Here is a 19,933-nt window from a genome sequence, read left to right as displayed (position 1 = left end):
AACATGTAGATTGCATAGGTATCCGACGCCGCTTGTGCAGATCCCCCCTGATGAGATCTTTGACTCACACACATCACTCTCCTTCATCCTCAAAACAAAGTTCAACATACAATTCCAATACATCTTCAAAAGATCAAGATGAATTCCCACTCCCAAGGAGTCTACAGCCATGCTCTGTCCGGTCCATCCGGAAAAGAAACCATATCTCTCGCCCTCGACATTCTCCGTCCATTCCTACCCACCTCACTAGCTCTCTACAGAAGACTACAATTCGGACAATTCTTCCCCGAGACACTCCTCCTCACCAACTTCCCCACTCTAGATATCCGCCTAGCCTCCAACAAAAAAGATCAATGGTACCTAACCTTCCTCGACCGCTCCTCGCGCCCAGAAACAGAACTCTGGATTTTTTGCTCGTGGGAAGCAGATCCCATCCCCTCCACTCCAGGCCAAGAAGAGGTGCAAAATGACCTGATTAGAAATCTCCTCCAATGTATCAAAAACCTCCCACTCCCGGAATCTCGCCATCAACATGCTCTAGCTGCAGAAGCTGCGATTCAAGCCATTGAAGACGGTATTGCTAGTACCAACGATAAAGACACCTCGGGTCAGACGCATGGGGATTACATTGCACATCTCCAAAACCCATTCATTATCCTCCTAGGTGCAGTTCACGAGAAGACGGCAGCGATTGTCCATCGTTTGGGCGCTAGTGAATGGGGAGCTCCCAATCACTTTTACATCTTCTCCTCCCTTCCCGACTCGCTGCCAGCGTCGAGTCCCTTGCCAGAAGGTCTTCAATGGGGACATTTACAGCCGTCGGATTTCGCGCTGGTGCGATCTCGTACGCAGATTCCGCGGCAGGAAAAGACACTTGCTATTCTGCCTCAGCTTGCAATTCGTAATGCAAAGGGTGAGCCCGTGGCATGGGCATTTGTTGGTTTGGATGGGGCTGTGACGACTTTGCATGTTGAGCCTGAATATAGAGGGCAGGGCATCGCCAAAGCTATCACGGCGAAACTATTCAGAGAATACATGCAAGGACTATGGGAAGACGGCGTGAACAACATGTCACACGCATATGTTCTTGTGGGCAACGATGCAAGTTCAGCAGTCTGCACGAGCATAGGTGGCAGGAGTGGGTGGATAGTGGAGTGGATCAGGGTGGATTTGGAAAGGGTTTGATTGTTCGTCTGTATAAGTTCTCTGTATGTCTCCAAGTACCTATGATTCACACGTTAGCTCTTGATCATTTGTGATGGTGATCGAATAAGCGTGATTTGTGTTGGGAGTGTCAGGAAAAAATTAGAGTGTTGTTGTTGCGTTTTGGTCCTCATTGAGCGAGCTCAGGGTTAAAAATGATTCATCATTCAGATGGATGGGGTATGCGAGGGGTATCAAACAACATACCTTGTAGTCTGGACCGACAAGGCCTCTCAGAGAGACAGTATCATCTTTTCCACACGACAATCATCCCACATCTTTCCCGACAGCGCTTAGTCGAAGAGACCGAAGCCCATGTCCTCATCCTCAGACTCCTCCTTCTCCTCCTCCTTGGCGGCAGCAGGGGCATCGGCAGCAGCCTCAGTGGTGGCAGCAGCAGCTGGTGCAGATGAAGCATAGGCGTCTGGGTTCTTGATGCGGTCCTTGAGCTCGTGAATGGCCTCCCACTCGTAGTCGGTCTCAATGGCCAAGGAGATGGCCTTCTTGTAGGTGTTGACCAAGCTGTGCATGACGGATGGGAGAGTTGGGAAGTTGAGCGCCAAGGAGAGCGAGGCAACGGTGGTGATGGCCGAGCTGAAGGCCTTGAGAAGCTGAGACTCCTCAATGTYCAACACGCTGGACTCGAACGTCTGACCCTGATCGTAGATCTGGTAGATGCCCATGCCGTAGGTGAAGGGAGAGATGTTCAGCATGTTGAGGAGGGTGGCCTCGGAAGGACCGACCTTGGAGCCGGCGGTGACGAGCTTCAAGTCGCTGGTGATTTCAATGGTACCACGAGCAATCTTGGTGGGGACACCGAGAGCCTGGAAGAAAGAAGTCTTACCGGGCTCCATGCCGGTGTTTCCGGCCGGGACGAAGACATCGTCGGGAGCGACGGCACCAGCACGGGCAGGCGCGGCGACACGGTTGGCCAAGATCTTGTTACGGGTCTCCTTGAGGTCGGAGTTGGTGAAGATGAACCCAACGTTGCCCTTGACGTGAGGGAGGAGGCGCTCGTACTCGGGGAAGTCTCCGATGAAGGTCTTGAGCGCACGGCGAACCTGGAAGAAGGGGGATGGTCAGCGCTGGTGGGTGGTGGATGATGGAGGATAGCGGGAAACATCTCCCCTCCTCTAACATACCATGGTGTTCTTGCCCATCAACACGACCGACTCKCCGCGGAGCGACTGACGGATCTCGTGCATCTGCTGCGACGAGACATTGTCGACGGTGACGATGAAGATGGACTTGTACTMCTCGAGCAAGCCCTTGAGCTTGTCGAAGTAGCCGGCCTTGGTTGCTGATTTGCCACCCATATCGACGGTTGCGATATAGTATTTAAGGACTTTGGGTAGTTGGTGATGTTGAGCGGATTCCTCGTGCTGAAGCTCGAAATGAGTATGGAATTTCCAGAGCGGGAGCGGGACGGCGGGAGTGTCCGTCAGGCAGTATTCTTGGCACGCCCCGCTTCAGCCTCAGCATCACCTCTCTTCCGCATTACTTGTCTTCAACATCACTTGTCTTCAACATCACTTCTCTTCATCATCACTTCTCTTGTTAGCTTCCCACAACACTGCTTGTTGTGGTGGTCATAGCTAACTTTCCGTAAGCGTGGTCGTCGCCTAAATACCAGGAAGCCGGCCCATGCAACTCATAACTGCTATCACTTGTAAGCAAAATACATCAGCGATCCTCTCGAGGAAGCCAGACTCTTAGAGAGAGTGTGTGTACATACATCTGCTAGTCAAGTTCATCATATATGTACACATCTAATCCTGAGATTGGAACATGATCAGCTATACTTTGGGCAAGGCGAACTGTGCGCTTCTCCTGTGAACCACTGGCCTTGCCGCTCTCGTGAGCACTTTCTCTCTCACATACCATTTCTGGCGACCTCTGAGGCTGTTCGACTGCTCGTCAAGACCAAAAGATGCGGCTGCTGAACACTACCACGTACAAGTTGGAGGTCTTCGACGGCAGTACTCCGATGTATGGCATACTGTCCCATCGCTGGACTCATGAAGAAATGACATACCAGGACTACCACATGCAACGGAGCTGCGAGAGATCGGGATACCACAAGATTATTCAGGCTTGCGATTTTGCCAAGGATAATTTCCAAGACTGGCTGTGGATCGATACAGTATGTATCGACAAGAAGAGCAGCGCAGAGCTCTCCGAAGCAATCAACTCCATGTTCGAGTGGTATCAGGAAGCTCAGGAATGCTACGTTTATCTTGCTGATGTTCGACCGCCTAGCGAGCACGACTTCGATGTTGTGGAGAGCGACTTCTTTGCAAGCGATTGGTTCACTCGCGGCTGGACGCTTCAGGAGTTAATCGCGCCTTCCCGTGTGATATTCTGTGCAAGCAATTGGGAGATTGTAGGAGTGAAAAGCAGCCATGATGGGTCTCTCTATCGCGAGTTCTCCTTCCACGTTTCGCTGAACTCCAGAATCACGAGAATCACAGGAATACCCGAGGACATTCTCCGCAATCCATATCTCATCCGCCGTCGCACCGCCAGGATTGAAGATCAAGCTTACTGCCTTCTGGGTCTCTTCAACGTCAACATGCCACTTCTATACGGCGAGCGAGCCAAATCTTTCGTACGTCTTCAGCGGGAAATCCTTCTTTCCACCTTGGATGAATCTCTCCTGGCTTGGGATACGCAACAAGGTCCCCCTGCTCACCTATCCTGCATGCTAGCAGAGTCACCCGCTGCCTTCATGCAGGCGAACAGAATTGAAGGTCACACCTCCAAGCCAACCCTCGCTTCAAGGTTGCCAGAGGTGGTCTACTAGAATTTCACCCTGATGACTGGACCGAAATCTCCCGAATACATTCATAAACGTACATCGTTACCCTGCGCTGTCGCTCCAAACACGCATCTCTCCACCTTATGCGCAACCGACGATTGCTCACATCCAGATTTCACATTGGTGGTGCTCAGGTGTCCCTGTGGACACTGCGAGCGCTTACACTGTATTGAGAGCCTAGATACGTCTCATCGCTCGCCGGAGAAAGTCGCTTCTTGGTTCATGTACATGCACGCATCCCCTGCGGGCAGATGCGGTCAGCTTGTGGAATTCAGATTGGCTGCCGGTAGCGAGCTCGATCAATCTCTACGACGTGCAAGGGATGGCCTGGTATCTTACGGCGAGTTGTAGCGCTCAGTGAGCTTGTTGGTTTGGGCCGTTGTTGGTCTGGTTCAGATACCAGTTGGCGGTGGTCTGGACTGGATCGACTTGATCTGCTTATTGGATGGATTGGTTAGGAGGCAGATCCAACAATTATAGGGCTATCGAAATGTCACAAGGTCAAAGAACGCAACTAAACAGCACCTTTCGGGGAGCTATCGATATGAGGATTGTTCATCGGGACAAGACATCCTTGCTCATTCCCACAATGTCTCATACATGTAGCCTCGCTCTCGATAGGCTCGACGATTCCAAGCCTACCCGGATCCTTACCATTAGCAGAGTAGCCTGTTGATCAATCGAGAGAGTAGTTCAGGACGCTGCTCTTGTCGATTGATGACTTCATGTATCGACAGCTCTGACTTTTCGAAGGAAAACACCAACATTAATGTGTTGACATCGGCTACTTGGATACTATTTAGACTGTTTGGATATCTCATTAGTCTGGATTGGATTTCCCTCTCGAACCAATCCATCCAAACCATTAAGCTCACTGATAGTAGCATTTTAGTGGTTCGTCTTTGCAAAAATTCTCCTCTGTGTTCACATATAAAATGGGTGTCGTGCGGTGGTGGTTACGACAGACATGAGAGCGGGATGAATAGAATAAAGGCTGTATTATACCGCTGATACATACATGCACGGCACGCTGGCAGCATAGAGCATCTCGAGTAGAATGGCGATCTTATGAAATGGACGTGAAGTTCAAGCAAAAGATACGACTTGGATATGTACTTGATGTCTGTTACAAAGTGGTGCTGCTCGAGCCTATCTCCTTCGTCACCCACCGACATGGATATGTACCTGACTTCTGTTACAAAGCGGTGCTGTTCGAGCCCATCTCCTTCATCACCCACCGACATGGATATGTACCTGACTTCTGTTACAAAGCGGTGCTCATCTCCTTCGTCACCGACATGGATATGTACTTGACTTCTGTTACAAAGTAGTGCTGTCCGAGCTCATCTCCTTCATCACCGACATGCGTATACTATACTGGTACCTTGAATGTCCACCGGCTCTTAGCTAGCTTCTTGCTCTGGTTGTAATCCGGAGTGCATTTGGCTAAGTGCCAGCTTGAGGTCGCGTAGCTTAGCGACCCGAGATCCAGGACATTGCAGTATGGACAAATAAAAGGATAGTGTTGGAAGAGATCGCCGTGGGAGTGAAGGATATGATCGGCCATTCCTCCACGCTTTACCTTAGTAGAGCATCCTTCTTCCTGGCAATGAAGGATTTCGTCCGCAAGTTTGTCCCACTTCTTCAGTATTTTCTTCGCGGTAGCTTCACAGTGTTCCTGTGGGTTCCTCGGCCGCGTAATACACTTCGGAACTGAACCGCAGGTGCATTGCTGGTTTGCATGACATGTCTTACGGTCCACATTTTTGATATGTGTCTCGTAAACAATGTGTGATACTGTGAAGCACCACTGATTACCACAAAGATGAGATCGCTCGAGTCCATCTTCTAGTCTGTCTCGATATCCACCGAGAGCTCCCATAAGAGCTCTGAGCACGATAAGATGCGGGAAATGACGATCGCCACAAGAAGGGCAAACAAGTCCGATTGGCCATGCAGTAATACCGACCTGGTGGGTTTCAGCCCGCCGAGCTATATTCGTCGAGTGTTTGGCTGGCTTAAGTTTTCCACGAAGTCGCTGCTGTGCTGGCAAAGCGAAAGGAGTACAACCGTATTGTGCGGTAAACGTATTGTAGTTATCGATATCGCTTTGCTTAAATTCCCCAGCACCAGGGAACTTAGGCTCCATGCCACATCTCGTTAACCAGTCAAAGATAGCGAGGTTCGTACAGGTATGGAATGCAGGATGAGAAGTAATTGCATCCCTGCATGCAGACTTAGTAATCGGAAGGGATTCGATACATGAACGGCCACGTCTGCTTGCGACGTGTTTCGCTGGGGTTGGTGGAGCTGATGTATCTGATGAGAGTTCATCTGAAGAATACTCCGAAGAATCTATGGTCACCGTGACAGTAGCTGTCGACGAGGCGGATGGAGCCTTGGTCACCCTGGCAATAGCTGTCGACGAAGCGGATGGAGCCTTGCTCACCGGRGCTGTAGCTGTCGACGAAGCGGATGGAGCCTTGGTCACTGGAGCCGTAGCTGTCGACGAAGCGGATGGAGCCTTGGTCACTGGAGCTGTAGCTGTCGACGAAGCGGATGGAGCCTTGGTCACTGGAGCCGTAGTTGTCGACGAAGCAGGTGGAATTACCGGAGTCGTGTTCGAAGCGTTATTCAGCCTCGCCTTCAGCGACGCAACTAGCGATGCAGCGTCAAGTTCACCCACGGTAGAGCCAGATGCCGTCATAATAGGATTRTGGCGAGTGGTCGGCTGCTTTGGTGTCACGGGCTGATTTGGTGCCTCCGCACTCGTTGCGCTTGTRCTGCTGGTCGAAGACCCGGATGSCTCCGCAGTTGTTGATGTGAGCTGTGGCAGTGAAGGTCCCTTCGACACAGGTTTCTGTGGAAGCGCAGGTTCCTTCGATATGGGTTGCTGCGGAGGCGAAGGTTCCTTCGATAGAGGTTGCTTGGAAGTCGACTGCTCTGGTACATGTTGCCGAGTGGCAGCTGGCTGCTGGTGCCGAGTGGCAGCTGGCTGCTGGTGATCCTTGCCGTGCCGAGGAGAGCGATCTCTGTCATCTCTTCTATCGCCATCATCTCCTCTGCGGCGGTAGGCTGAACGCTCTCTTCTCAGAGAGCGATCTCTGTCATCTCTTCCATCGCCATCATCTCCTCTGCGGTGGTAGGCTGAGCGTTCTCTTCTCAGAGAGCGATCTCTGCCATCTCTTCCATCGCCATCATCTCCTCTGCGGCGGTAGGCTGAGCGTTCTCTCCTCTGAGAGCGATCTCTGCCATCTCTTCTATCGCCATCATCTCCTCTGCGGCGGTAGGCTGAGCGTTCTCTTCTCGGAGAGCGTTCCCGGTCTCGATCTCTCCTACCATCATCATCTCCTCTGCGATGGTATGATGACCGGCGTCTGCTCGGAGAGCGTTCCCGGTCTCGATCTCTCCCACTATCATCACCTCCTCTGCGACGGTATGGTGAACGGCGTCTGCTCGGGGATCGGTCTCGATCTCGATCTCTTCCACTGCCGCCATCACCYCCTCTGCGATGGTATGATGAACGGCGTCTGCTGAGGGAGCGGGCTCGGTAACGTCCATCGCTCTCGTCGTCGCGGCGGTTCCTCGAAGGCGGCCGCCTTGGCGGAGATTGTACTCCTGGCCTGTAACTGTCTCGAGTAGATCGGTGTTGGGGATATCCACGTCTTGGAGAGTGATCACGATGGTAATCAGGACCACGAGCATGATCATGGTAATCAGGACCGCGAGCGTAATCATGTGCTGGTGGACGGAGATCCTGCCTCTGCGGTKATCGCTCTCGAGAATCCCTAGAGCGTGGGCGGTAGTGAGAGCGACCGCGTTCATCGGTACGTGTCTGACGTGAGGCGAAGAATGGCTTATCATGTAAGTGGGGATCGAATGGGGTGTTTGTGGAAGYATGRCTATGCTCCTGTGCCGACTTCTGTGCTGACTTCAGAAGGCCTTCGATAAGAACCATCCTATCGGTAAGATCCTCCTCGTAGGAGGGTACATCTTTCCGATTTTTGTGCTTGCTCCAACGTGCACCGTCTCGTGGGAATGGCATAGTAGCACCGGTTGCATGTAGGCTGCTTTCAAGCCTGCGGATTTCATCCTCAGTTCTGGCGACGTTGACAAGCCTCCTGATGCGTGAAATGGCCGAGTTGGAYATTGTAGGGAAAATGTGCCTGCTAATTGTAAGCAGACGACGAGAAGAGGTGCGAATAGCTGGGCCACGAGGATGCAACTTACCGTGATCAGGCCGGACAGCGTCGCTTTCAATGGGAGTGGTCGAACCGAAGGTCGCGGTAGTGCTCAAGGGATGGTGTAAGTGACACCAATGATGGCTCCATGTTTCCGCTCGGAAGGAGGCATGCATAGCTGTGAGGATGCTGTATTGGAAGGCAGTCGCATATGTCGGTGGTTACGATAGCCGCGCTTGCCGATACTTATACGCATATTTCTCTTCACATCGTTCTCTCTATCCATCATACCATCCACTCCAGACGACAGGCCACCTCATTTTACAAAGACTCTATCATCGGTGTCGGCCGCTTCTCCAAGCCGTGTACTGCACGCATCTTCAGCAATCCACATCTTCTCCAAGCCGCGCACAGCACGCATCTTCAGCGCTCCGCCATTCTCCAAGCCGCGCACAGCACGCATCTTCAGCAGTCCATCTCCTTCTTCGAGCCGTATACCGCACGCATCTTCAGCAATCCATCTCCTGCTCCAAGCCGTTTACTGCACGCATCTTCAGCAATCCATTCTCATGCAAAGTCGTACAGCGTACGCATCTTCAGCAGTCCATCTCCCTCCAAGTCGTACATTGTACTCATCTTCGCCGACCCATACCCGGCTTGTATCCAAGCCGTGCACTGTACTCGTCTCGCAGAGTCAAAGGTTCATCTTGACGTCGTTGCATCTCGTTATTTTTTGTGGCGTCGCATTGTCTCGATCCTGCCAGTGATAATAGGATACGGTTTAATGCTTTCGTAGATGGTATCGATACGCGTCAGTCATAGCAGTACGACTGAATCACATTTAGCACACCTTTCCATGCATGTTAGCAGAGCGCGGTGTTGTTGGTCTGTCAGCTTGTTGCAAACGGAAAAACTTGTGTGGCGGACGCCAGTCAATCTCGGATAAATATGTAAGCGTGGCTTATTGCTTGGCATCGGTCGGATTAACAGAACCGTGAGATACAGCCCTCGTCAGACAACCACAACTCACTCCAAGCTAGGTGACTCGTGTCAAGCGCGATTCATCGCAAGGAAAAAAGAATCCCCGTATCCATGTTCTCCGGTCATACTGGCGTACACCTCTGGATGTATTAGGAACACAAATGGGTGTGACCATTCCATGGAATACTCTTGATCCCGACGATTCACAACCACGATAACGACAACAACGATAACGACAACCACAACGACGACAGCGACAGCGACAACGACGACTGAAGCGCACCACATTCATCATGTCAACTTGAACTCTATACGTCACTGGTGGTGCCTTGCAGCAAGATATGTCAATTGTATCTCCTCCAGCTCTCGACCGAGAGACTGCACGCTGGTTCCAGCGGATGTCTGACACTACAGCTCTCTATGCGAATCCTCTTGACCAGCCTCTTCCCATTCTKCCATCTATCCCTCCTCATGCTATTGTCCATTGCCAAATGGCACGCTTTCCGACTGATGTTGATACGATGGCTCTCGAGTCGATTTGTCCACGGATTGAAATTGGCAGCGGTCGTATGCTTCGAGCACCACATCAAGTGGCTCACATCGTCCTATATGGCTGTCAGTCCTCTGCACCCATCGGAGAATGTGTGGTCTCGGTCAAGCATCCCATACCCTCTGATTCATCCGGCCTGCCACTGCCATCACAGCAACTCTATGCAGCAGTCTTCGTCTTCCACCGACAATGCATGTGCTGTATCCACCTCTTGTCTTTGCATAACCAGAGAACACTGGCATTCCTCGTGGGAAGCGAGGAGGACTCAGCAGGAGCCTCKTCTTCTGGGCGACGGTGAGATCCGGATTCGCTGCATCGAAGCCGCTGAACATCACAGCTCGGTGAATTGTAGCGATGCATTCGGATTGCGTGCCCACAGGCAGTTTTGGGGGCATCGTGCCGTGGAAGCGTTTCGTGAGGATGTGGTGCCGGATTCTGCATACCACACCCGACAACAACCATTGCCACTTCTGCAATACACCAATTCACCATGGTATAAACATATCGCATATAAGTGCAGAAAGCCTCTAATTGGACATCGAATCTGAATGCACGTTGAGGAGACTCGCAGAATGGCGTACGACTTCCCCCCTTTCCGATATCAACTATACGAAGCTCGCACGCATGATTTCGTCTCATCTCGACCAGCGTCCGATCTCAAACGCCTGCATAGCAAGCCCAAGCCGTCTCGCCAGCATATATTAATGACCTGATGCTCGTCACTGGATTCTGCTACGTGGACATCGCCTGACTCTTTCCACTCTCCAATATCACTCTGTGACTTGAACCAACACACCGCCCAAGCGCGTGGCTCGTTCGGTCGTGTGGCCGCTACACCACTATTAACCAGTTCGAGCTCCAACGTCAATCACACTAAACCATCTATCGTATCAATCACATTGCACCCAGCCTCTCTACCCAGCATACCTACCATAAGGACCACGTCGACGACATGGCTATCGAAGACTCTCCCCGAACCCCACGAATCCCCTGTCTCCCCGCTCGGCCATCCACGCCGCCTCCACCGCGGCGACTGCTATACGTCGGCCACTTCTACAACGACAGAACTAATGCAACAAGGTCGATCTTCTTTAATGGCGAATCACCAGGCCAACCCAAGTTCACAGTGCTTGGTACTACATTCCGGTTCGACAGCGTGTTGGAGGTTGAGAAGTCTGGAAATGTCAATTGGATTCCAGAGGTTCAAGCTGCAACAGCGCAACTTCGCCAGTTTGCAATGGTCGCCATCTACATCAACGGCACCACACATCATAAAGCAGACAGCAAACGCGTTTCATGGCCTTGATAGGATGCTACCTACAAGCCTATACCAGCYGGTGTTGTCGAAGGATGCTGCATTCGTAAGGCTACGTTGAAGGTGTGCGATGGGCGGGGATTTGCGACGGTGATCAAGTCTGGGCTATGGGCGTTGGGCAGTCTGGCAGTCTTACGAAAACGAAGTATGGATTTGGATGTTGAAACACCGTGGAGGAAGTGAGCGACAGTAGCTTCTRTAAGTTCATATGATTGTTGCTACATCGCGAGCCGCAATATCAACCCATTTGCGGCCTGCTCCGAGCACTCCATCACTTCTCATGGACATCCACCCTCTCCTCCATGTATGTTGATGTTCATGGTTTGACGTTGAAAGTGTAGCGACGGACATTACTCAGGCCGAGCCTCGTTACGCATCTCCTCGAGCGTCTTGTAGAGCATCTTCGCCATGCGTGGTTCGCTGAGCGTGATGATGTCGTAGGCGTTGCGGGCACCGGCGTGGTAGTACAACAGGCAAATGGTGGCGAGGTTGGCAGAGAGATATGTCTGAAAGTGCATCGTGTCCTGGATGGAGTCTTTGTTRGAGGTGCTTTCAATCCACTGGATAGGCATGCCTTTGTACTTCACGAGGAAGACATCTGCCATAACTTGGCCGTACTCGCAGACTTGACGCCGTCAGTTATATCCCAGCGAAGAATAACCCCACCTCGATTGTCATACCTCGTCCGTAACCGGGGGCCTCTCTCGAAATCGTGCCGACGAATAGCTTAAGTGGCTGCACACCGTCTTCGTACTCTTGCAACTCAACGCGAGTCAAGATAATAGGGTCGGGAAGTGCAACGAACACCTGGAAATTGCTTCTCACTGAGAATTGTCGTTAGTGACGCGACGATGGCATTCGCTCGTCAGAAGCAACTCACTTGACATGATGCTGGATGTTGCTCGTCTAGTGATCCGTGTTGATTGGTGCGGGTGTTCGGGTCACTGTCGTAGTGATGTTGTCACAAGAGTGAGGGTTTTGATGAGTAATGCGCATGTGGACTGGATGACAGAGCAGCCGACTTGAGAAGGATTCAATAAACGTGACGTCTCTTCTAGTAGATCGACGTAGAGACGAGGAATAGAAGAGCTTCTCCATTGGATGAATGTGGCCGCAACTTGATGTCTTCATTTTAAACAGGCGCACATGCCCGATGGATGGAAAAGGTTGCACGGCATAAGTTCTCCCCTCTCGCATCTTTGCTACTGCCCGCAAGCTACGGTTAGCTATGCGATTGATATAATCCCACTACCGTCGAAAACTCGGTCGAAGGTCGTTTGGCTTATTCGATCATATTATTTTGAAGCCTCGTACATGCTCCATACTAAGGAGATGATGGAGTCTCGGCTATGCAGTCCGATCTATAGTTCTCTCGTCAATGGAGACTATGGTTTCGTTGTCGTGGCCGTGATGAGCGAGTCGAGCGAAGGCAGTTATGCAATGCTCTGCTATACACGACTAGCAAGACGTGAAGTTGGAATTAGGCTTTAACTAACACGGCGGCGTGGGGTGGCTTGGCGCTTTAGCTGATTCATATCGATGTGTATTTCCGCTGTCTGTTTACGACAGCTACCCTTTCTATAGTACTGTGTCTATCTAACCATTCTACGCGATACTTCTCTTTGGCTATCTCTCTTAATGAGATATATCAATGTTGGAATCCGCTGGGCTTGTCCATTTCGTCTCGCTCTTGAGAGCTCTGTCTGTAATAAGTGCATGGAGTCAAACACATGTAGCGAGAGCTGCCTCGGTTAACAGAGGGTGAGCTTCCATTGAGTGGTATCTTTTCAACTACATGCTAACAGCTCTGACCAGACGATCCGAGCGAGCTGTAAGCAGTTACCAACCCCTCTAATACAAGCTTCGGCATTACCTGTGAGGCTCTCGAGATTCGCGTCGGTCAACCACTTATCGTGGTATTACCTGCTCTGACCGTACAATCTTCTTTCGGGTATTGTCATCCCACTGGAATTTGCCGGGCTGTAGCTCGCGGATGTCGGCAAGCACCTCCATAGATAGCGAGAGCACGACGAGGCGGTCCCAGACATACTCAGAGAAGGCAACGACACTGTGCAGTCTGTGTGCAGTCGAGGGTGACTCAAAAAAGATCTTATTCTCGGCGACAAAGTCGCGACCAATGCCCTCTAATGCCAAGCACAACTCTGGGACGGTCTCGGTGAGATCGGACAAGGCAGGATTTGTCTGTAAACCTTCCTCCATTGAGTAAACCCAATGTATGTCGATGAGGCGCCCGGCGCAGAGATAGTTGTACGCTCGGAGGGAGGCGATGCGTACCATGGAGGAGAATGTAACTCGGCCGAAATTTCGCAGATGGACATTTAGTTGGAATGGCTCAGCCCCGCGAAATCTCTCAACCGGAATCTGGTATGGTACCGGTGGGCGAGYCATACCACTTGGGCTCTTCTGGGTGACTCTGAGAGTACTCTTCCCTGTCTCTCCTTTGCATGCGCGGGGGATGTAGGTAAAGCATATCTTCTTCTCGAGAGGTCCACGAACATTCCAACCGGTAGAGAGATCCCACTGATCCTCGAATGGACCAGTAGCCATAAAATAATCTGGATGCGTCTGCTCAAGCTTCAATTGATGTAGTCCGCTGTATCCCCAAAGGGAATTGGAATGGGACAAGGGATCGTTAACATCGACAGAGAAGTAGTTGGCAGGCCTCCAATGGCTGTGGCCTAGGAGACCAGGGATGAGCACTTCCTGGAGCTCAGCTGGAAGATCGCTGAAGAAGAATTTCTCGATACTGTCCGCGAAATGATGGGTGCGACATGGAGGCATGGCCTTGGTCAGGTGGTCGCGCTTGGCACAGGTGAGATTGGCGAATAGCGTCTGTTGAGTGTAGGAGAACGACGGGACAGGCTTTAACGAGCCGATGGGGCTGGAGGTCGCATGCATCGCGATCATCGGGATGACGGGCTGTGTTTGAATGTTCAACCGCCGTGAATGGTAGTATGCGAGCACGACGCTCGATGAGAATCGGCCGGGCAAATCTAGAGAGCTGTTAGTGGACCACACCGCGGTTGGGTAGAGGAGCAAACAACCCACAGAATTGCGCCGCAGGCGTTCGAAAGACGACGAGATCTAGACTGACCACCGTCTCAGCTGCTGGGGAGAGATGGAACCGGCGCTGGTGTCTTTTTCCAAATGTCCTAGACTCGAGCTCGCTGCTGACCGGACTGGCGAAGAAGCTCAGGCTGGCGATGATGTCTGTTTGCGAAAGACTTGGGCGAGAGGAAATGATGTTCCCATAWGGAATAGCCCTCGTATGCTTTTTTCAGGGATGGTGCATGCGTCGGAAGCGCCGTGTGTGGTGAGCAGCCGCGTGTCCGATGAAGTTGGTGCGAGGTGAGCCTCTGCCCTGGCGATGTGGGTGGCGGTTGGTCCAGTTGACGTTGTTCTTGTTGTTGTTGTCGTATGACTTCCGAACCGGACGGTCACAACAAAAGCGGATCTGTGCGTGGTGGGGTCCGTGTGCCCTCATCCGCTTAGCGGGAATCTCTTGTTTCGACCTCACATGCACAAACATGTGCCAACAAGATCGAATACTAAGCATCTCTAATATGGCTGATGAGTGTGGTCATATTGGAGCCGGTGCTAAATGAACATTTTACTTGTGTAAATCCACTTTCCCGATCCCCGAAAATACCACCACCCCTATTATTACCACCGCGAAGACAGAAGCACGCTTACTCCTGCACAATCATATTCGACCAAACACTGGCCTTCCTAGCGGAACGAATCTGTTAAGTAAAAAGTGAAGTGACATGAATCTCATTCCCCGGAATAGCTTTATGCTAAAATCTCGACAGCCAACGCCAACTTCCGCGAGCTTCGATCGTTAGAATGGGCACCAAGCAAGAAACGCGACAGCTGACGATAAGCAAGTGCTCGGCGGTTATCAGCCGCCACCCACTATGGAGTGGTGCAGAGCCCAAGCCAATGTCAAGAATAACATGACGACTAGGAAGGAATTCATGCGGGCGTTTTGGGTCAGCTGCAACGAATGGCACGATTTCAAGACGAAGCTCTACATGGCCCTGCTCCAGCCGGCGGAGCGCTGGACATGGCCGGAACCTTCTAGAGATTTGAACAATGACAAGTCAGCCGAAGCGGAGCGCCTAGAGTTCGAAGCCGGCGTAGCTGGCAACACGCCATACTATTGCGTGCCGGTTAGCAAGGAAAACCGGTGGTACTACGAACCAGTGCTCGACTGGGCATTTGCATATCCACCATTGCGCGATCGAATCCAGACTTTCAACGGCTTWAATGGCCACCTTACGACCACCTACCGCATCGAAATCTTGTTGCAGGTCATTGAAAAGGCCATGCAGATGATGCGCGCACATCACGCTTTCCGCGACCCTRGCCCTGATGGYATTCGCTCACTCAGATGTAGCTGGGTTGGCGGAAGACTCCYAGCAGCCCCACCAGTCGTGAAAGGTCRGAGAATTAAGAAGAAGACATTTGGTGCCATGGACATCGTGGTAGAGATTGACAGAATGCCTAACATTACGGACGACACTATCATGCGGGTAGAGGCTGGTGATGTTGGGGACGGATGGAGAAGTACCCACGAGACGGCAACACTGGAAAGACTCGTCGCAGCAATTATCTCGCGTCCAGTTTACGAAATGCCTCTTACTCTCGACGATCTCTCCTGTGATGCTCTCTCATACAGCGCTCCTGCCCGTAACGGTTTTAACTATAGCGTTATACTTCGCGACGATGTTAAGTGCCCTTTCTACGAGCTCTATAATCTAATACCGCTAGTTGTAAGTAGATCGAAGCCTGTCCTCGTAGTAGCCTTTCGCTTTCGGGGTACGACTAGTAAAGGGGGATCTCCTACTTCCTCCTACCCTCTCTCTAGGTAAATTCCGCCTCGATCGCCCTCATCTGGAAGTCGAGATCAGATTCGCCACCGGCAATCAAACCAGGAGCGAATCCACCATCGATACCCTCAAGCTTGGGCCTGGTAGTAATCGGAATATATCACATTCCTTCGTGAGGAGCAAGAGGGTGACAAGATCAAGATCGGCGAATTGGAAGATTCTCTCAATAACTACCAACGGCGTTGCAGAGTTGACCGCCATGTCAAGCCCTTCGGCGAAGAGCAGAAGTTCGGCGTGCGAACATCCCTTCTCTGCATCGATCCGCAACTAGTTGAAAGGCCTCCCGAGCCTGGCTAAAACAAGACGTCGCCAGGTTAGAAAGACGGCTTTGCACGATCCTCATGGTGGAGCGGACRAGCCTTTCTTCTACGTGACGCAGAGTTTCGCCCATGATAAGAAGGTGGCGGATCGGACTATTGATGGACTGGGGTGGAGCGGACAAGCCTTTCTTCTACGTGACGCAGAGTTTCGCCCATGATAAGAAGGTGGCGGATTGGACTATTGATGGACTGGGGGAGTTTGATGAGCAGGGTGGGAATTGCGCTCGAGTTGGATAGAGACACCACCGTGGCGATGGAGTTCAGCGTATACGTACGAACGAACTAGCGAAGAAGCGGCGTAACAAGATAAAGTCGCCCTGGGTAGATGCTCGGAACCACTGCTTGCAGAGAGCCCGATCTGCTTCTTGACAACGGTGCATCGTTTATTGGCATCCTGAGAGACTGCGAATTGCATGATCGCTGGCAGCAAGTGTCCACCGCAGACATGCCGCCCGTAATGTTCCATCAAGACGCTGCGTAAGATGACGAAAAGGTACGGTACACATCACACACAACTTTCCAGCCGGAAGGGATGGGCACGATCTCGGGCGTTATGGAGTATTCTACAAGGATGTGAACGAAGCGAATAAGATCCTAGGGGGACTGAATAGTTCTCCTAAGCTAGTTAGGCATCTGCTTTAAAATGCCTCTAGAAAAGCAAATTCGAGCTCGAACAACCAGTCAAATTTAACTCGCCCTTAAAGAGTAGTTCTTATAGGACTGAGAATACGAATATAGCTAGTCTTCCGGTTTCCGTCTTATTATTACAAACAATTCCTCTTTAGCTATCCTATTACATTAACTAAAGAAAGAGCGATATAGTTTAAAGATAATTACGTAGAAGAGTATAAGTAAGCGTTATAGTTCTATTAGTATTTAAGTAGATTCTACGTCTAGAGAGAAATCTTCTTTAGCGGTTACTTAAGCTACTAAAATACCCATAGAGGATGTCTTTATTATAATTTATATTAAATATTTAGCCTTTGTTTTATCTTATATATCTAATATAATACATCTATATTATAAGAGTCTTTTAATATAATATTACGTATTAATATAATCTATTATATATTAACTCTTTATTATATAAGTCGTCTTATATATAAGATTAATAATACTAGATGTTTATACTATATATATATTATCTTTTCAATTATCTTTTTTAAATTAAACTTATATTATATAGGTATTATAAAGTAAGTGTTCTATACTATAGACATTTTCTTATATATAAATATAGTATTTACCTTAAGTGCTTAAATATCTAACTCGTATATAATTAATCTTTTTAGGTATAGAAGCTACGATTAATATAATTACTTTATTAAAAAATAAGTATTCTATATATATCTTTAAGTAATCAATTTATAGTGTATATTTATTATTAAGTAAAAGATTAATATTCTATGTTTGTTATTAAGTATTAAATTCTTATTCTATATTTATCGTTAAGTATTAGATCGATATTCTATATTTATCGTTAAGTATTAGATTTCTATTCTATTTTTCTTATTAAGTATTCGATTTATGTTCTATGTTTATCGTTAAATATTGAATCTATATTCTACGTTTATCGTTAAATATTAAATCTATATTCTACGTTTATCGTTAAATATTAGATTTATATTCTATAATTATTCTTAAGTATTACATTTATATTCTATGTTTATCGTTAAATAGTTAACTTATATTCTGTAGTTATCGTTTAGTATTAGATTAATATTCTACATTAATCGTTAAGTATTAGATTTATATTTTATAGTTATTGTTAAGTATTAGATTAATATTCTATATTAATCGTTAAGTATTAAATTCATATTTTACGTTTATTATGAAGTATTAGATCAATATTCTATATTAATCGTTAAGTATTAGATTTATATTCTATGTTTATCGTTAAGTATTAGATTAATATTCTATTTATTTTATTAAGTATTGAATGCATATTCTATATTATTCGTTAAGTATTAGATTCATATTCTATGTTTATTGTTAAGTATTGGATTCATATTCTATATTTGCTATTAAATATTAAATTCATATCTTGTTTTTATCGTTTAGTATTAGATAAATACTCTATATTTATTGTTAAGTATTAGATTTATATTCTATGTTTCTTACGAAGTTTTAGATTAGTTTTATATAGATATCGTTAAGTATTAGACAAATATTCAATTAAATTTTTTAAGTATTAAACAAATATTCTATATATTTCGTTAACTATTAGGATAATATTCTATTTATTTCTTTTAATATAAAGGTAACATTCTATATATTTTATAAACTATTAGATTAATAATCTATATATATACTTAGATATTAACTACAGTATAAAGTTAATAATCCGAATATTAGATTAGTTTTAACTCTCTACCTCCTAATATTAATCTTCCTATATAATAACGCTATTAAAGATAATAAGTTTAAGTATTAAACTAGTACTATATAGTTCTTTTAGTATGCCTTATTAATACTATTACAATCCTTTAAAGTAGTAGAAATAGTGTATTCTCTAGATGTTCTTATATTATACATTTATAGTATATAGATCTTACTAAGTTAAATATTAAGATTAAAGATTTTTTTTTTACTATTATAAATATATTAAATATAGTCTTATAAGTATATTCTAGATATAGTAGATCTTCCTTAGTACTTAATCTTTATTCTATTTATCTCCTTTATTTCTATTTCTATATTTTCTTTATACTATCTAATATCTAATATATATATATATATATACTTCCTAGAGGTATTATTTATATATACTATATTATATATAAAAGTATAAGACATGTTTTCGACGGGTATAGCAACTAACTATTACTACTTATAGACTACTTAAATAATAATAGATAAATCTAAAAGAAAATCTAGATTAAATAACTACTATTATAAAAGCTAAAGTTTAGATAATAAACTTTCTAATAATAGAAGCTCTTATTCTAATAGTATATAAACGATCTCTATTTAACTACCGTATAAACTCTCTTATAAAAATCTCTACGCTTCCTTCTACCTACGACCTATTACGGTTCCCCGGGTCCTACTCGGGTACGACCTTTATACTCTACCTCGCGATCGATTACCTAGGAGCTTAGCATTAGGCATTCGAGTAATAGTAATAATGCTAGTAGAACACTTCGTAACAGAATATAAAGGCTAAAAGGATAGAGTAATGTATACAACTTCGTTAACCTCCGGTTAAGACTAAAACTAATTCTTGCATATCGCTAAGCAGACGGAACGTATGCTATACGTGTGCATCAAGCCTACACCTTAGCGCTCGGCCTTTGGCCACATATGTCGCTAGGTCCCAAACCACATAGTTATGAACTCAGCTCTTACACAGAATAAGGTAGTTAATGTTGGTATGTAGGTGAAATGGACGTGAAGTTTAAGCAAAAGATACGACTTGGATATGTACTCGATGTCTGTTGCAAAGTGGTGCTGTTCGAGCCTATCTCCTTCGTCACCCACCGACATGGATATGTACCTGACTTCTGTTACAAAGCGGTGCTGTTCGAGCCCATCTCCTTCATCACCCACCGACATGGATATGTACCTGACTTCTGTTACAAAGCGGTGCTCATCTCCTTCGTCACCGACATGGATATGTACTTGACTTCTGTTACAAAGTAGTGCTGTCCGA

General features: G+C 47.7%; 9 protein-coding genes; 4 read left to right on the top strand and 5 right to left on the bottom strand.

Annotated features, from left to right (window-relative positions):
- Window positions 1-138: 138 nt before the first annotated feature.
- On the top strand, window positions 139-1,185 carry RCC_05098 (uncharacterized protein; the record flags this gene model as incomplete). The annotated part of the gene is made up of 1 exon (XM_023770374.1): window positions 139-1,185. The coding sequence occupies one exon, from the start codon at window positions 139-141 to the stop codon at window positions 1,183-1,185; it is 1,047 nt and encodes a 348-aa protein (XP_023626142.1).
- A 311-nt stretch (window positions 1,186-1,496) lies between these two features.
- Window positions 1,497-2,519, bottom strand: RCC_05097 (probable 60S acidic ribosomal protein P0; the record flags this gene model as incomplete). XM_023770373.1 has 2 exons in its annotated part: window positions 1,497-2,264; window positions 2,346-2,519. The coding sequence occupies 2 exons, from the start codon at window positions 2,517-2,519 to the stop codon at window positions 1,497-1,499; spliced, it is 942 nt and encodes a 313-aa protein (XP_023626141.1).
- Window positions 2,520-3,133: 614 nt separating this feature from the next.
- On the top strand, window positions 3,134-4,006 carry RCC_05096 (uncharacterized protein; the record flags this gene model as incomplete). Its single annotated transcript, XM_023770372.1, has 1 exon — window positions 3,134-4,006. One exon carries the CDS (start codon window positions 3,134-3,136, stop codon window positions 4,004-4,006), a length of 873 nt encoding a protein of 290 aa, XP_023626140.1.
- A 3,177-nt stretch (window positions 4,007-7,183) lies between these two features.
- Window positions 7,184-7,846, bottom strand: RCC_05095 (uncharacterized protein; the record flags this gene model as incomplete). Its single annotated transcript, XM_023770371.1, has 1 exon — window positions 7,184-7,846. One exon carries the CDS (start codon window positions 7,844-7,846, stop codon window positions 7,184-7,186), a length of 663 nt encoding a protein of 220 aa, XP_023626139.1.
- Window positions 7,847-9,837: 1,991 nt separating this feature from the next.
- RCC_05094 (uncharacterized protein) lies at window positions 9,838-10,128 on the bottom strand (the record flags this gene model as incomplete). The annotated part of the gene is made up of 1 exon (XM_023770370.1): window positions 9,838-10,128. One exon carries the CDS (start codon window positions 10,126-10,128, stop codon window positions 9,838-9,840), a length of 291 nt encoding a protein of 96 aa, XP_023626138.1.
- Window positions 10,129-10,685: 557 nt separating this feature from the next.
- Window positions 10,686-11,039, top strand: RCC_05093 (uncharacterized protein; the record flags this gene model as incomplete). Its single annotated transcript, XM_023770369.1, has 1 exon — window positions 10,686-11,039. One exon carries the CDS (start codon window positions 10,686-10,688, stop codon window positions 11,037-11,039), a length of 354 nt encoding a protein of 117 aa, XP_023626137.1.
- Window positions 11,040-11,398: 359 nt separating this feature from the next.
- RCC_05092 (uncharacterized protein) lies at window positions 11,399-11,935 on the bottom strand (the record flags this gene model as incomplete). XM_023770368.1 has 3 exons in its annotated part: window positions 11,399-11,673; window positions 11,729-11,872; window positions 11,929-11,935. 3 exons carry the CDS (start codon window positions 11,933-11,935, stop codon window positions 11,399-11,401), a joined length of 426 nt encoding a protein of 141 aa, XP_023626136.1.
- A 1,021-nt stretch (window positions 11,936-12,956) lies between these two features.
- RCC_05091 (uncharacterized protein) lies at window positions 12,957-13,967 on the bottom strand (the record flags this gene model as incomplete). The annotated part of the gene is made up of 1 exon (XM_023770367.1): window positions 12,957-13,967. One exon carries the CDS (start codon window positions 13,965-13,967, stop codon window positions 12,957-12,959), a length of 1,011 nt encoding a protein of 336 aa, XP_023626135.1.
- Window positions 13,968-14,986: 1,019 nt separating this feature from the next.
- Window positions 14,987-15,943, top strand: RCC_05090 (uncharacterized protein; the record flags this gene model as incomplete). The annotated part of the gene is made up of 1 exon (XM_023770366.1): window positions 14,987-15,943. The coding sequence occupies one exon, from the start codon at window positions 14,987-14,989 to the stop codon at window positions 15,941-15,943; it is 957 nt and encodes a 318-aa protein (XP_023626134.1).
- Window positions 15,944-19,933: the final 3,990 nt, after the last annotated feature.

This window comes from Ramularia collo-cygni, assembly GCF_900074925.1.
Source record: "Ramularia collo-cygni strain URUG2 genome assembly, contig: RCC_scaffold07, whole genome shotgun sequence".
In the NCBI taxonomy this organism is placed as follows: Eukaryota; Fungi; Ascomycota; class Dothideomycetes; order Mycosphaerellales; family Mycosphaerellaceae; genus Ramularia; species Ramularia collo-cygni.
This window is presented reverse-complemented; position numbering and strand designations above follow the sequence as displayed.